The 17,393-nt window shown below is 37.9% G+C and overlaps 1 protein-coding gene across 5 annotated transcripts in view; it reads left to right on the forward strand.

Annotated features, from left to right (window-relative positions):
* Exoc6b (exocyst complex component 6B) overlaps positions 1 to 17,393 on the forward strand; it is a 436,866-nt gene that overhangs the window by 68,758 nt on the left and 350,715 nt on the right. For all 5 annotated transcript variants that reach the window (XM_060383430.1, XM_060383428.1, XM_060383429.1 and 2 more), the window contains one exon: positions 4,998 to 5,202. In XM_060383430.1, the coding sequence (XP_060239413.1) occupies positions 4,998 to 5,202 (205 nt within the window). The remainder of the gene's footprint in view (positions 1 to 4,997; positions 5,203 to 17,393) is intronic.

Raw genomic sequence — 17,393 nt, forward strand, 5'->3', positions numbered from 1 at the left:
TGCTGCAGTGGCCACAGCCATCATTGGTTTTGATGTTTCCTCTTGTGTTTCTTTTTAAGTACATACATATGGATCTAATGCTGTTTTCATGCTAGCCTGTCACTTCTTGAACTTACTTTTAAAGACAAAGTTTACTTTTCTGGTTATAGGTAAAAAGATAACTTTTGGCTGGATAATGAACATTATAATATTATGTTGACAGGTGTCTGGATTTTGGGGGAACTTTGCTGGTTTTCTGTTTAGTGTTGTGGTTTATTTTGGGAAGTAGTGGCTTGTACACCTGATATCCCCAGATGTACCCCCATTTTAAAGCTCTGCTAGGGCCAGCGATGATAGCTCATAACTTTGAGTACTCAGGAAGCTGAGGCAGGTGGACCTTTGTGAGTTTGAGGCCAGTATTGTCTATGTAGTGAGTTCCAGGCCAGCTGGGAATGTATACTGGTACACTCTCCAACAACAATAACAACAATAAAAGCCAGAGCTCTACCAGGCCAAGTATAGTGGGCTTTACAGAATATTTAATCTGGTCTGGATGGCCCAGTGGTACCTATGAAATTCAGCATTTGGCTGTTTGGCGTTAGGACATTTCTTTGCCTTCTCTGAGCTCCCTAAGTATTCATCTTATACCTTTCTGTCAGTTTATCCTTTTTTCCTTTTTCTTTTTTTCTCCCACTTCTCTCCTCCACTGCTTCTCTCTCTTTTTCTTCGCTTCACATACCCCATGTCTGGTTTAGTATTCAGCAAAGACTCCAGGAAAACTCTATGTAGGTGTGTCATTTCCCACCTGTCTTAGGTATTAGCCAGGTGTGTCTGTTGGTTTCTTGGTAAGCTTTCATGGCTGGAGGCCTGGTTATTTGTTTTTAAGTTGTAAACACTGATTTTACTGTTGGGTTTCGTGTTTCCTAAAGAGTCTCCAGCACATATGTTCTATTAGAAAAGGAACTATTATTTTCAATGGTGAAAGCTTGTATTTCATATTTTATTGTTATGAATGAGAACAAAAAATTTATAGGTAACTGTGACTTACTTTCAGGGACCTTTTACTAGAATTAAAAAAAATCATCTTGAAAGAGTTCTTTTTCTTACAGTATCATTCAACTTTATCTCTAGAGCAGCTATTCTCAAGCTGTGGGTTGCGACCCTTTTGGGGCTGAACAACTCTTTCACAGAGGTCACTTAAGACCATTGGAAAACATAGATACTTACATTATGATTCATAATAGTAGCAAAATTACAGTTATGAAGTAGCAATGAAAATAATTTTATGGTTTTGGGGTCACCACAACACAAAGGTTGCAGGATTAGGAAGATTGAGAACCGCTGTCCTAGAGGGAAAAGGGGAGAATGAGCATACATACAATTGAAATGGAGGAATTAGCTTTTCAGACTTTTTTTTTTCCCCACTTTTTAAAAGACAGGGTCCTTTCTATGTAGCTTTTGCTACCTGTAAACTCACTGTGATCCTCCTGACACACTTGGCCTCATTAGTTAATTTACTTAAAATTTTCAAGTTTTTTTTTCTTTTAACAATTTTGATTTGTATATATGTATGTGTGCTTATGCATTTGAGTACAGGTATCCCCAGAGTTTAGAAGAGGGTGTCAGATCCCCTGGAACTGGAGGTATAGGTGGTTGTGAGCTGCCTGATATAGGTGCTGGGATCCAAAGATCTGGGATATAGACCTGTGCCACCACACTCAGCTAGTTGTTTTTAGTCAACTTATGAATCTTAGTATGCCTTTAGAAGCTTTCCTGCCTGCCATTTGAATAGTACCCTTTCTTTTGTTATGTTTCTCTGAGTTGTCAGAAGTGTTTACTATCTTTAAATCATGTTAATAGACTCAGTTCATGGATCAGAGACCTTATTTTTAAGAATTGAAACTACTGAAGACAAACAGACATAAGGAAAACACCTCCAGATATAGTTGTTGGTAAGAACCTCCTGAACAAGATTTCAGAACTTGGGAAACAATTACAAGAATTCACAAACAAGACTACAAAACAATAAAAAGCTTCTGTATAGAAAAAAAAAAAGAAAAAGAAAAAAGAAAAGACAGCCAGCAGAATGAGGTGACTGAGGTGACATCCACAGAATTTAACAGATTCTTTGTCAATTTTGTATCTGCTAGTTGATTAATATCAAGTTTTTGATAAAGATTTAAAAGAAATCAAATACCATATGAACAAATCATCAAATCAATAAATAGGAAAATGAGCTGAATATACAGTTTTTCAAAAAGGAAAACCAGTAGGCTAAAAATACGTGAAAAGAATACTCAGTCTTTAGCCACCAGGAAAATGCAAGGTAAACCTTCAGTGAGCTTCTTGCTGGGTACAAATGTCCATCAACAAGGACTCTTGTAAGTTGTCCTCTGACCTCCACATGTGCCTATCACTGGCTTTTCCCCCACATAAGCAAAAAAAAAAAAAAAAAAGTTTTAAAACAACAAATACAAAACAGATAAAAGGAAATTCCATCTTTGTCTCATCCAAATCAGAACAGCAGTTATCCTTCCTCTTCCCCACAGAAAAGACAGAAAAGTACTTTACATTTATAAAGTAAGGACACCCATGAAGATATAGGCACCGTGGAAAAACAGTTTAAAGATTTCTCAAAAAGCTAACTAGAGAATAGAAGTCTCGTTATCAAGCTAATAGAAGTGTCGTATTATCGAGCTCTGTCTCTCATGGGTGTATCCCTGAAGGATGCTAAACCAGCACACCAGAGAGGTATTTCCACAGCATGTTGCTAATCATGATATCCAAGGTATGCAGCCAGCCTTGGTGCTTATCACCAGGTGAATGGATTAAAAAAATGTGGTTCATCTACCTAATTCCCCCATAAAGAAAAGTGGAATTAGGACATTTGCTGGAAAATGAAGCATGGAGAGACCATTCATTATGTTAAGTAAGTTAGACTCAGACAAATACTGCGTACTTTCCCTTATGCATAAGCTTTAAGTTTAAATATATGTATGAATAAAGTATAATGACATGAAAATGTTATGAATTCTCTTACTTTCCATACTGCATTAAAATGAAAGAATAAATCTAGGCTAGACATACATATTTTATATAATAATTAGTGTTAAATAATAAACGCATATGAAATAGTAATAGGTGACTGAGGAAGGAGGAAGAGATAGAAATGTTGAGAAGGAGAAACAAATGGTGGAATAGAAAGCAAGCAATGTTTTCTTTTATGTGCAGAATCTAGGTTTAACTGCACATATTAGCATTCTTTGTTATACGAATGCTGCGGAGGCCATTTGAGGGGAGGATAATGATTAATGAAAGAGGAGGGAAAAGGAAGGTGAAAGATACTGGGAGAATAAATTTGAGCAAGATGCAATGATATATGTATGAAAAATTTTGTTATAAAGCTTGTTTTGTACACTAAGAAATCAATAAAGAAACTTAAAAGTACCGATTTCACATCTGTAATCCCATCACTGGGAGAGGCAGAGGCAGATGGATCTCTGTGAGTTCAAGGCCAGCCTGGTCTACAAAGAAAGTCCAGGACAGCCAAGGATACACAGAGAAACCCTGTCTCAAAAAAACAAAAACCAAAAAAATAAAACCAACCAAACAAAAAACTGGTTTCAGTTATTTGAAGTTACTCTACAGTTTATCGGCCATCTTTCACTTTTAAACTTTTTGTGTCTTTCAATCTAGAGTATGTTTCTTGTAGACAAAATATGGTTGTGCTTTTTAGTTGGAGTTTATAGTCCTTTCATATTTAATATAGTTTTTGACAGTTAGATTTTCTTGTTTCATACTTTTTTCAGTCTCTTTGTTTTTCTGTTTCTCCCATTTTTTGTTTTAAATTTATTGTAGTGTACACTTTTATTTATTTTATTGATTTTGAAAAATGTTAAAAGCATTTTTAGACAATTTACCTTAAGTGTCTGGATGTTTTGCCTGTATGTATGTACAGACACCATGTGCACACAGTGCCTGAGGTGTCCAGAAGATGGCGCTAGATCTCCTGGTACTGGAGTTATGGATGGCTGTGAATTTGCTATATGGTTGCTGGGAACTGAACCCCAGTACTCTGCAAGAGCTCCCAGGGCTCTTTCCAACTTTTCCAACCCCTTTAAAAAAATTTTTTTTTATTTACTTTCTTGGAGTTTGCTATAGGAATAAAATATGCATCTCAGATAATTGCAGCTTCCTTTCATTGCCTGTACAGATTTGATACACATACCCTGCTAGTTTTGTTTAAGTGCCTCGTTTTCTTTTTTCCTCTTCCTGTTTGCTGTTGATATGTTTATGATATTTATAAATTTTATGAACCCAAATGTATTCTGTTAAATTATTACTTTACAAATATTTTTCAAAGAAATTAAAAAATGTTAATCTTTTTATTTTAGCACATACATTTATTTCCTTTAACATTTTATATATTTTCCATCCTTTGCTCTTAATATGTCTTGTCTTAATGTCTGTGGAACTGCTGTTTTTCACAAGACTTGCTATGACTGACTAATGGTGAAGCCCAGGGGAACTGCAAGTGAAGTAATAATGGAAGGGCCCTGGGCTGGACTTGGTAGCAGCATTTCTATGGAGCAGTTTTATTAATTTTCCTGAATTCCTAAAATGATGGTTATGGATTGATTTGGATACTTTTGTGTTGCACATGGGCACATGCACACAGCACACACAGACAAACACATGCACATGACTTTACACATTCTTCCCTTTGTCGCCATTAGAAGTCTTCTTGGGCTGTTTCTTTTCATAGAATGCTCTTTTGACATTGAGGTAATCTAAAAATTATATTTAATTTCATTTGGTATTCATATTTATTCATTGTTTGGATGTTTTTGATTTATTTGTCTTTAAAGCCTATTAATTTTTAGTAGTTAAGAAGTTTTCACTGGAACACTGCACTGGGTTTGTCTAAGTGTTCAGTGAAAGCTAATTCAGGTTAGAACTTATGTCTTTGCCCCCCTAAGGAAGAAGAAGGTCAGCTCAGGTGGTTGGTTGTTTTCCAGGCACTACCCTGCTCTGAGGACTCTGGAGCACCTGGAGCACACCTATCTGCCTCAAGTGAGCCACTATCGATTCTGCCAGGTGATGGTGGACAACATCCCCAAGCTGCGGGAGGAGATAAAGGATGTTTCCATGTCTGATCTCAAAGACTTCCTGGAGAGCATCCGCAAGCATTCGGACAAAATTGGAGAGACTGCCATGAAGCAAGTAGGTCCTTAGTTTGTGACAGTTTCACCAAACGGGTTTTCAAATATTCAGTTAGACACAGAGTTCTCCTTGCCAGTTGTCTTAATTACTTCTTATCATTTTAGGAAAATCCTTCATGAATGAAAATCTTATTTTTTTTTTAATACAGCATTCTATCTGCATGTGTGCCTACACGCTAGATATCACTATAGATGGTTGTGAGCCCCCATGTGGCTACTGGGAGTTGAACTCAGGACCTTTGGAAGAGCAGCCAGTGCTCTTAACCATCTTAACAGAGTGATGAGCTGTGTTGTTCACTCTGTGACTGATGGTGATAGTTTGTGTCAGAGATGAATTTAACTTGACTTTGTATAGTATTTGAAATTGGAAGTCTTTTTTTTTTTTGGCTCACAATACATATATATATATTTGTTTATTACAGTTTATTCACTTTGTATCCTAGCTGTAACCCCCTCCCTCGTCCCCTCTCAATCCTGCCCTCCCTCCCTGTTTTCTCCCCTGCGCCTCCCCTGGTCCACTGATAGGGGAAGTCCTCCTCCCCTTCCTGTGCAGGAGTTGCAGGCACATGTTGCTACTCCCAGCCAGAAGCTGACTTTTCTAAAGGTTGCTTTTTCCAGACCTCTGCTAGACAAATTCATTTGCCTTTGCTGAAAGAGAGTTATGTTATGAATATTATCACTTCAGTTAATTTGAGATTAGCTGGTCTCATTCTCTAATTATCTGAAGAAATGAATACCCAGGGAAGGAAAGAGACTTGATCAGATGCAAGCAACTTGTCAATTTTAGACCCTCTAATAGAGTTTAGATCACATTGGAATGGGTATGTTAACCATGACACTCAGTCTTTGGAAACTGTTGTTAGAAGGTTTATTTTTTTATTCTGCAAAGAAATCTTTTATGAATTCGGTACTTTTAAGTAACTGTGCAAACTCTTCATATTAGAAATGGCCCTTAGTGCATGAAATACTATTCTGTGCGTGTTTGCCTGTGTATGGTTGTTGTTTGCTTTGTGTTTTGAGACAAAATCCTCACTTATGTGGACATGTCTGGCCTGGTACTTGGTATGTAGACCAGTCTGGCCTTCCAAGTGCTTGGATTAAAGGTGTGTGCCACCATGATCAGCTCTGTATGTGTTTTTTACAAAAATACTTTTTTTTTTTTTTTTTTTTTTCCTTTTTTGAGACAGGGTTTCTTTGTGTAGTCCTGGCTATCCTGGAACTCACTCTGTAGCCAGGCTGGCCTTGAACTCAAGAGCTCTGCCTGCCTCTGCCTCATCAGTGCTGAGACTAAAGGCATGCATTCCCATGCATGCCAATAATTGTTTTTTTAAAGGCATCTTCTTACATGTGTTATTATTCTCTGTTCTCACTTATGCCTTTCCCCCACTGTCATTTTCTGTGCTCCTGCCCTTGTTTAGCTTATTTTTGTTTTCCCCGTTAGTTCTCCCTTCTGTTGTTTTTGTGACATTAATTTTTTTTACATTTTTATTAAAAATATTAGTTTCTTCAAAAGATAGTATTATAATTTTATTTCACATTCAGAGATACTGCTTATCATAATTAAAATATTTTGTTTTCGTAAGTATGAATCATTAGACGTGGCCATAGGACCTATACATTGCACAGTCAATTTTATAAAGGTGTTACCTTTTCAAAAAATTTATTTATTGTTTTATTAATTAGAGTTTATTCACTTTGTAAACGAGTTGTAGCCCCATCCCTAGTCCCCACCCAATTCCACCCTCTCTTCCTCATTTCCTCCCCTGTCTTTCCCAAAGTCCACTGATAGGGGAGGTCTTCCTCCCCTTCCCTCTGCTCCTAGTCTATCAGGTCTCATCAGGACTGGCTGCATTGTCTTCTTTTGTGACCTGGTAAGGCTGCTCCCCCCTCAGGGGGAGGTGAACAAAGAGCAGGCCAATCAGTTCATGTCAGAGACAGTTCCCGTCCCATTACTAGGGAACCTACTGAGCTGTGCGGGCTACATCTATGCAGGGGTTCTAGGTTATCTCCATGAATGGTCCTTAGATGGAGTATCAATCTCAGAAAGGATCCCTGGGCCCAGATTTTTTTTCCCTCTCCTTGTAGAGCTCCTGTCTCCTCCTGTTTTTTTTTTTAATTACATGTATTCCATTATTCTATTTTCTAACTCATTTAAGAACTCTTTCTCTCATGATTCCCATTCTAGTTTCATCTCTCTCTCTTACATAAACACAGGCACACACATACACATGTGCATGCATGCACACAGGTGCATATAGAATTTAAAATTTAAATTGTGCATTAAAGAAAAGGTGGTATTTGCCCTTTTAGATCTGGTTTATTTCATTTAGTGTCATGATTCTACTTTATTCATGGCTGTATAAAGGTCCATTGTGTATATTTATCAGTTTTCTTTATCCATCTATTTGTTGGTGTTAGGCTGGTTCCATTTTTTGGCTGTTCTGAGTAGTATAGCAGTAAAGATTGACATGCAGATGTCTCTAGCATGTTGATATAGAATCCTTTGGTTGTATATCTAGAAGTATATGCTTGGGTCATATTTTTTGGGCATATATTTGCCTTATCGATCCTTTGCTTGTTTTTTTCCACTTTGTTTTCCATTTTTTGGGTTTTTGTTTGTCTTTTTTTTAATCTTCCTGTTTTTGTGAGTTGGAGGAGGGGAAAGTATGATAAGATTATATTCAATTTTTTTCAATAAAAATGTAAAAGAAAAGGGAGCTAGTAGCTATAAAAGAGAAGGGACCTAGGGATTTTTTTTTAAGTAACTTTAGGAAATTGATGTTATTAGGATATGTTAATTATACATAATAGTGGGTTTCATTATGACATTTCCATACGTGCATAGAGTGTATCTTGATTGTATTCGGTTCCCTGTACACTTTCTTTATGCCTTCCATTCTCATTAGTCTCCTTCCTTTCCCCAGCTAGTCCCCCTTCTACTATTCATTAGACTTGTTTACAGGATCATGAACACCTCACCAGTGGTTATACCACGGAAGAGAATATCTTTCCCTCCCCTGGCAGCCATTAGCCGCCTAAAGATCCTTAGGGAGTGCTGGGCTGTTGAGTCCGGCCCTTTAGTAAATGTTTTCAGCATTGACCTTGGGGAAGAATTAATGGTCACCATGAGTCTTTCAGCCTTCGACTTTGTTGGCTAAGTCTTGACTATAACCAAATGAACCTTTGATTTAGTGTGAACATTTAGAATGAACATTTTTAGATTCAGTTCTGGCACAGTCCTCCTCACTGTGCCAGTTTACAGAGGTCACGTCATGACCATCATGCAAATATACTGTTTTCTGGATGCTAAGCAGAACATCTGTAGAGCTTTGGAGCCAAAGAAGTTGGTTAAATGTTTTTAGGTTTTCTTTCTATTCATGTAGATTTTGGCATTTATGAATTTGGCATATAATTTGAAAAAGGTAAGACAGAATTTTAAAAGTAAATAAATCTTCATCTCAGTTAAAGGGCCTCACAACTGAAATTAACCTGGCTGAGAATGTTTACCTCACAAAGTACATGATTTTGGTACTTATGTAAGTACGTGTTTCTTTTAAAAAGTTTAAATTATTTATGTATAGTGTGCATGTTAGAGAGAGGGGAGATGATTTTTAAATTTATAGACAGTCAAGCCACTTGAGGGTTCTGAGTGTGATTAGCAATTACAACAGCGTGGGGGCTGGAGAGATGTCTGACTAAAGCTCCTGCCAAGCAAGTGTGAGGACCTGAGTTTAGATTCTTAGCACCCATGTAAAAGCAGGGCATTACCAGGGGGGTGGAAGCCACAGGGTCCTGGAGCTCACTACCCACGTAAACTAGTGAAGTAGTGAGCTCCGGGTTCGGTGGAAACCGTGTCCTAAAGATTTAAGGTGGAAAGCACCTGAAGAAGGCATCGACTTTTGCCTCCACAGGCAGATTTTATGCGTGTGTGCATCCACGACACACATGCACACATGTGTACCCTCACACAAAGCTCAAGCAGTGCTAATGGGTCTGTTTGAAGATGGAGAAAACAGTACTTGTACTACTGTAGAAACCAGAATGGCCACCGCCTTCCATACAGGGGAAGTCAGCCTGATTGGAAGGGAAGGAAGAAGTTAGAGGCCTTTATCTTTTGAAAGGGTTTATGGCAATGCTGTTTAAGGTATATTATGCGGTGTGGCTCATTCCAAGGAAAAATTAGATATTTAGGTCAAAAATTAGATATGAGGTCTGCGTGTAGAATCCTGGGTGAAAAGGAGGATCTGGGCAGGCGGTTTACAGGTGGTGGGAGGTCGCCGAAGGTTGTACTTCTTACTGGCGGTGTCTGGACAATGCGTGTTTCTCCTCTGTCCTTCCGGCCTAGAGTGCAGCATCCCGTGCTAAGGAGTTGAAGGACGCTTGTTTTCTTACATGTATGTTCTTATTTTGGGGGAAGGGATGGAAACAAACTGAGATTCATTTAAGGAAAGGATTTTCATGGATTTTATATATTTATAAGTTTTATAAATTTTATGTTTATAATATAATATGTATATAATTGTATTATAAACTTATAAATCTTATAATTTTCACGGATATAAAAGTTTTATTATTTTTCTACATAAGTGTTTAATTTGTTTTTAACCTGTAAATGTATTCAACTTCTATATCTCAAGATGCAATATATCTTAACCCTTAGGTGAAGCTCTGCAGTTAGCTATAGTTTGATAGTGCCTCTTTGCCTTTACATAGCAGAGATTTAAAAAGAACCCTAGTGTTTGGTCTTTTTTAAGCCTGCAGTTCTTTTTGCTTTCTAAATTTATTTTTATTCCTTAAAAAATATGTGTACAGGTATGTACACATGTGTATAGGTGTCTAGACATATCAGAGCTGGAGTTATAGTAGCTGTGTGTTTTCTGACATGGGTGCTAGGAACTAAACTCAGATCAGTGTAAGTGCACCAGTAACTCTTAACTGCAGAGCAATCTCTCCAGCCTCATAGATTTATAGTTCTTTTTTTTTATTAATTTTTTTATTGATTACAGTTTATTCACTTTGTATACCAACTATTTCTCCTTCCCTCCCCCCCCCAATCCCCACCTTCTCTTGCCAGTCTCCTCCCATGTCCCTCCCCAAGCCCATTGATAGGGGAGGTCCTCCTCCCCTTCCTTCTGACCCTAGCCTATCAGGTCTCATCAGGACTGGCTGCACTGTCCTCCTCTGTGGCCTGGCAAGGCTGCTCCACAGTTCTTAATGACACATTTAAAGTACATTCACATTTTGTGTAACTATTACCACCACCTTCTCCATAACCTTCTAACTTTCCTATATCGAAAATCTGTAACTAATGGATTTATGCCCAACCCTGATTAAATAAATGAAATCTTTGATTCATGTTTAGGAAGTAATTTTGATCTCTTTACAGAAAAGAAAAAGAAGTAAAGAAAAAGTAGAATTCATATGTGTTAAACCTTCTGGGTTTTACCACCGGATGTATGTGAGGGGGCACAGTAAAGAAACTGCCATTATGACTGCTTCATTATTAGGGGAAGGTTTTTATTGTGAATAAGAGAGAGAAAAATATCCAGAGGCATCTGGAAGAATCCAGAGCAGAGAGTAAGATAATGAGAATGGACATGGCCAGAGCTATCTTGGAGAGAGATGCGAGAAGAGGGCAGAGCACAGTGTAGACAGCAAGAAGTAGCAAGAAGTAGAGACTAGAGCACAGTGAGAGGGTGTGTATCCATAGCTCAGTCCGTAGTTAGCTGTCTGTTTGTCTATCTACATGTCTTCAGCTATCAGTCAAGGCTGTATCTGTTAGGTATCTATCTGTGTAGAGAGGGCTAGACAAATCGTGTAGATAATAAGGAGGAGAGTGGCTTGGGGAAGGGAAGGGCCAGGATGCTAGAATGAAGTTTGAAATATATAAGGTACTTATGGTAGTGTGGGGGCACAGAGGCCAGCATGAGCTTTTTGATATGTTGTTAGGTGGCATAGGTAGCCACCCATATGTCCCTTCTGCCAGAGGTAAGAAAAATGATTCCTTTTGTCAGATGGGAACTGGTTTCACAAGTTCCTGAGGAGTGCTGGCTTTTATCTAATTGTCAGAAATTCCTTTATAGTCCAGCATGAGCTTATTTCTGGATATTTGGAGTTCATGAAACCTAACAATGAGACAGTCTTTTAATAAGTAGATTGCTTCTAATTTTAAAGATGGCATTTCTGTTTAAGTTCCTTAAATTAGTAAAAGGGGTATATTTTACTCTTTTAAGTTTTTCTAGTCTGGTTGAAGCAGCTGTCTCTATTTGTCTCTTTGGTTTTTGTGTGTAACAAAATATAGAAAGCTACATTTTCAGGGGCAGGAGAAATGTTTCTGTGCTTAGCAATACTTGCTGCTCATGCAGAGGCCTGACCAGGGTTCAGCGCTCAGCACTCAGCACTCACATTTTGGCTCGTGACTATAACTTTAGTTCCAGGGAGTCTGATCCCCTCTCCTGACATCTGTGAGCACATGGTATGAATGCGGGGTACATACATATATGTAGGCAAAACACTTATACACATAAAATGAAAAGAAATAAAATATTTTTAAAAGGCTACATGTTTAGCTTCTTTTTGTTTCTTTTTTCTTTCATTCTCTCTCTCTCTTTCTCTCTCATCTTTCTTTTTTTTTTCTTTTTTTTTTGAGATAGGATCTCACTCAAAGAGATCGCACTGCCTCTGCCGCCCCAGTTATGGAATTAAAGGTATATGCCATCATTCCTGGCGGTAGCTTAGATTTTGGATAAAGGCTTTAAAGGTTGCCAGTTAGGGCCGGGCTAGAACGATGGTGATCTTAGCTTAGTTTTGAGAGCTATGTTGTCCTTTAGTCTGACAGTTTTACTTTGGAGCTGCATAATCTATGGACAAGGAGTTTCTCTTTTTTATTACTACTTCTTTTACTTAGGGTGAAATATGTTACTAATTTAAACTTTCCCTTACTTTTAAATTGTCCTTCAAGCAAATATCAGGAAACAATACAGCTTTCTTCCCAAAGTAGTGAGCTGATGTCTGTGCAGTTGTTAGAGGTTCAGATCCACCAGCTGTTTCTTGAGGATTGTTTGACTGTTGCCCTCTTTGACTTTCTTAGTAAATCTGCAAGTAGTCTCTTCTTCGGACATTGCAGAAGGGAACAATCTAAAACAGTGCTCAGAACATTTCAGGGACGGAAGCCTTCCAGGAAGCTATAAAGTCATGAACTCTCTCTTTAGAAAAACTGTCATGGACACATGCATTTTTTTAATCTGACATTTGGGAGTTTCTTAGTCTGTGAAATATTTTCAATTACATTGTGGGAGCCATATAAAGGATCAAGATCTACTATTACTATTAGAATCAACAACATAGTCTGAGATGTTCCTTTGTTAAGTTTCTTCATGATTTGTGAAAAGGACATTGTAGAAAAGGTTGACTAAAGTTATGACTATCTGAGTTCAATTTCACACCATTAGTATGTCTTGAACACATTGACAAATAACTTCAAGATGTTTGTAAACTGCCGAGTTGCCTAGTTCAGATATCAGGTAGATAGATGGCTGAGTATAAGTTGAGCACGCTGCATTTTTTTCTTTTGTTTCTTTTCTTTGTGTATATGTGTTTGTGGGTAGTGGTGAAGTTGGATAAAGTTATATTTATAAATTTTGCCTTAGCTATGACTTCTCATATGTCTGTCTGTCTCAATATAAAATTTCACTGTAGGTTAGACTGGCTTTGAACTCATGATTCTCCTGACTGTGATCTAAGCTTACAAATGCATGTCAGCAAACCTGGCTTCCCTGCACTTTTGTGACTTAATTCTTTTCTGTCCTTATCCCTGTTACACAGTAGCACAGAGGGAATGGAGGACAAAGAAACAACAAAAGATTGAAACTGTTGGAGCTAGTTTAGAAGGAAACTCTGGTGGTTTGAATGAGAGTGGGTCCTGTAGGCTCATCTGTCTGAATGCTTGCTCTGAAGGATTAGGAATTGTGGCTTGTAGAAGTTGTGTCACTGGGAGTGTTCATTATGTTCCCAACACGCTGTCTGCTTCCTACTTGTGGATCAAGATAGGAATTTACAGCTACTGCTCTAGCTGCCTGTTACCATGCCTTCACTCGGCCATCGTAGCCCCTTTTATAGCTTGTCTTGGTCATGATATCTTTATCACAGCAACAGAAAAATAACTAAGACTTAAGACTTCAATCTACTTAAATTCTAATATTATTCAGTGTGACCTAAAAGGACATTTTACTTTGACTAGTTTACTTTTGTTTCATGAAGAAACTGTCCCTTTTTCCTCTCAATCATTGTCATAGAAAAACTGAGGGCAGCTTTGTAGAGCTGCTGGCTCTGTGTGCACATCCTTCTCATTGTGTGCCCTCCATTCTTTATTGCCGTCATTCCAGCCCTGAAGTAAGGCAGTTCATTCCTCCCGTTGGCATTGTTGCTTCCAGCTATGTCTGGGCTGTGTCTTTGTTCTGTCAGTTCATCCCTCTTCATTCTTCCCTTATTTTTCAACAAGTTGGTGATTTTTTCCCCCACTTCATAATAAGTAAAAGAAACCAGCAAATGTCTTACTGTCTAAGGTTTTGTATTAATGATATTTCTCTGGTGTGTGTGTCTTGAGAAGCCTGTGTCACACATGAGAGACATGGAAAATATGAATATCAGTATATTTCATCCATGTTATTAAAGTGTAGGTTTTTTTCTCTATTTAACATGAAAAAGAAAAGTTGTTTGTACCAGTGAATTGTTGTTGCATAAAGATTGGGCACACCTAGTCCTTTTTTTGAGAACTTGAGTAGCGAATGCCATGGCGTATGGTCTTGGTATGTGTGATTAGTGTCTACCCTGACATGTGAGTCAGCAGGATGCACTTCCTGCTGCTCTGAACTAAGCTTTAGAGTGCTCTTTAATGCAGGAGTTTAGGCAAGCCTTCACAGACAGATCATAAGTAGCACATGAGGCAAAGCTCATTTGATTCACTGGTCAGGAGAGTGATTTTAGTTGAGGGAGAGGTAAGATAGGTGCACATTTCAGAGTTCAAAGTAGACAGTTTAGGGAAGTGTGTGTTTATTTTCTCTCTATACATTTGTGTGTGCACACACATACACATATACTTTAAGTTTTATGTAAGGGGCTGGGAAGATTCTGGGCTTTTTTTTTTACTAAGTTTTCTTTTTCCTCTTCAAAATTGTGGCAAATTTCTAGCTTTTGTGTTTCATGAAAAACTCATCCTACTCTTATGTCTGTACTTCTCTTGTGATCTGTAACTAAAGAGAATGCTTCTTCCATGCATACAGTAGGATTAACAGATGGTCAATATGAACCCCAGAACATCCAGCCTTCTTTCTTGTTTGACCCCATAACCTCTCCTCTGTTTGGCAGTGTGCTTGTGTTGACAGTTCTTTTGGTTCAGCCAAAGGTGAAAGATAATTGCTTATGGAATAGCAACTGGGATGGTATGTGTTTCTCCAGCAAGCATCTAACCCCACCCTCAGGCAAAATGTTGGATCTGGTACATATTTCAAAGCATGTGTTGAACTTTATGTGATACTGATTAAAATGGAGGGCTCCAGGGTGAATTGGCAGCCCTGCAGCTGCATCTGCCAGATGACATACAGAGAAATGGCTCAGGACAAGTGGAGCCTTTCCGTCTTAGGACCATGCAAGGCCTTTGGAAGGAAAGGTGATCCTCAAGTGTCTTGGTGTAGCCCAAGGCACTTCTGATTCTTTGGTAGCTCCTTTGTTGTGGTGTTTTTCTTTTCATTTTCCTTGCCTTTAGACAACCACAACAAGAAAACCTACCTGCAAGTAATAATTTCCTTTAGTTTGCTATTGTTGGGAGTCTACATCAATAGACTTTGAGATTCTGAGGTTCAACTTGCAGGTGGTGGAGCCAAGATCTATGAAGGTTATTCTAGAAGGATACAAGCTCTTTATAAAACCAGAGAAATTTTTATCTAGAGCTATAGGTTCAGGATGTGTTTTTAAAAAGAATCATGCATTTATGACATAGGCACAGCTCAGCAGTTCCTAAAAGGCATCCTGGAAACTGGAGGGGTTTAGGTTACTTTTACTGAGAAATATCTGTTCTCATGGCAGGTTAAGATAAACAGTTCTTTAGAGAGATTATGATTTTTGTTTTTGTTTTTGTTTTTTTCCTAGAAAAACAGAAAGTTCAGGAAAGGATGAGTAGGGATGAGTAGTATCAAAAACCCCAAACGAGGGGCTGGAGAGATGGCTCAGTTGTTAAGAGAACACACTGGCAGAGGACCTGAGTTCAGTTCCAAGCACCCACAGTGGGCAATTCACAGGTGCCTGTGACTTCATCTCTAGGGGGACCTGACACCTCCCTCTAAGTGCACTGTATACACACACACACACACACACACACACACACACACACACACACACGATATAAAACCAAAACAAACAAACCCTGAGATCAAAACAAAACCACATAGCTCATGCAGCTTGAGCACACATTGTAAGATGTTGTTATTGGTTGGGTCATATTTGAGGTGGGGGTGTGACTTCAGCAATTTCACTGGCAAAGAAAAGCATCATTGGATACACACTGGATTCTGGTTGCAAAAAAAAAAAAATGATTTTATTGTTCAGAACTTACTTTTACAAAAATCTCTTTTCTAAGTCTTAAGTATAAGAATTGAATCTACCCCAGTTTCCAGGGGACATTTTGGTGCCTGTGTGTTTCCTGTATCTTCTTGCATTTCAGATTGCTTCTCTTCTACCTCTTTTCTTTCTCCCTCTATTCTCTTTCTCTCTCAATGGGGGCAAGGAATATGCTGGGACTGGAAAGAGAAAAAGCTGGTTCTACATGACATTTGAAACTTTTATTGAATATAATACAGCTTTTATTTCACTAAAAAAGTATATTTTTGCCATAAAAATTCTAAAGTATGGTTTGGGGTTGAGTGAGTAGATAACCTGCTTCTTTTTGTCCCTGCTGGACAGATTTAATTAGGTAGGACTTGCCCCAGGACACTAGAGGTGACTTCACGAGTCCTTAGATGCCACTTAGCTTTCTCTCCCATACAAGTTATGTGCGGAGAAAATACATCCTGAATTGAGTGAGCCACTGGATCCTAGGAAATTTCTCTTCTTTCTAAGGATCATTTTTAAAAGTTTCAGGTGGGTAGTTTACTCAATAGAAGCTTCAAATACTATGAAACAGTTTTAATTGAAAAGAAAGGGGAAGATACTGTATATTTCTTTGTGCAGTGAAGTTTCTAAAAGAGAGATAAAATGGAATTTGGAACTTGTCAGTAACCATGTAATATTCTCCTTATTTAACACTTTGACCCCTCTAACCTGTTTTATGTATGAGAGACTATTCCAGTTTAGTTTTTCTTAGTTTGAAGACAATATAAAGATATGTCGACACAAATTTTCTTGATTTCAACTTTAGCCTTTCAACCAACCAACCAAAAACTACTTTAGGATATATTGAAAACAAGTTACTGTGTCGTGTTAGATGATAGTAAGAAAACAAAATAGTAGAAAAATTAATGTTCTTTGTCTTGACTAAACTTTTTTAAAGGTTTATTTATTGTGTGTACAATGTTCTGTACCCTCTTCTAATAGAAGATCTCGTAAATGGTTGGGAGCCACCAAGTGGCTGCTGGGAATTGAACTCAGGGCCCCCTAGAAGAGTAGCCAGTGCTCTTAACCCCTGCGTCATATCTCTAGCCCCCAGCTGAACTTTTTAAATAGTCTAGCTAAATACTTAAAAAGTGCAGGGGTTGGTATTTTCTAGTGGCTTTTTAATTGGCTGATGTTCATAATTTGTTTGCAAGCTAACTTTTATAGCACTTAATGTTTCTTGCTCTTGGGGAGGATCATCTGATGAGAAATGCCTATTTATTAAATTAATAAGCATACAATTTCATATTTATTTTTGGCATGTTCACAACATCTTTGATTAGTATAGCAAGTTACTAAATAATACATCTATGTCTTTATATTTAGTTATTACATCTACTTCCATCTCTATATCTCTACATTTCTATATCTGTCTACATCTCCATATATGTCTATCTCTATCTCCATCTCTATATCTTTTAAAAATATTTACTTATTAGGTATACAGTCTTCAGTACTGTCTATATTCATACTGCATGCAGAAGAGGGCACCAGATCTCATTATAGATACTTGTGAGCCACCATGTAGTTGTTTGGAGTCAAACTCAG

The sequence above is a fragment of the Meriones unguiculatus genome, chromosome 5 (assembly GCF_030254825.1).
Source record: "Meriones unguiculatus strain TT.TT164.6M chromosome 5, Bangor_MerUng_6.1, whole genome shotgun sequence".
Lineage (NCBI taxonomy): Eukaryota > Metazoa > Chordata > Mammalia > Rodentia > Muridae > Meriones > Meriones unguiculatus.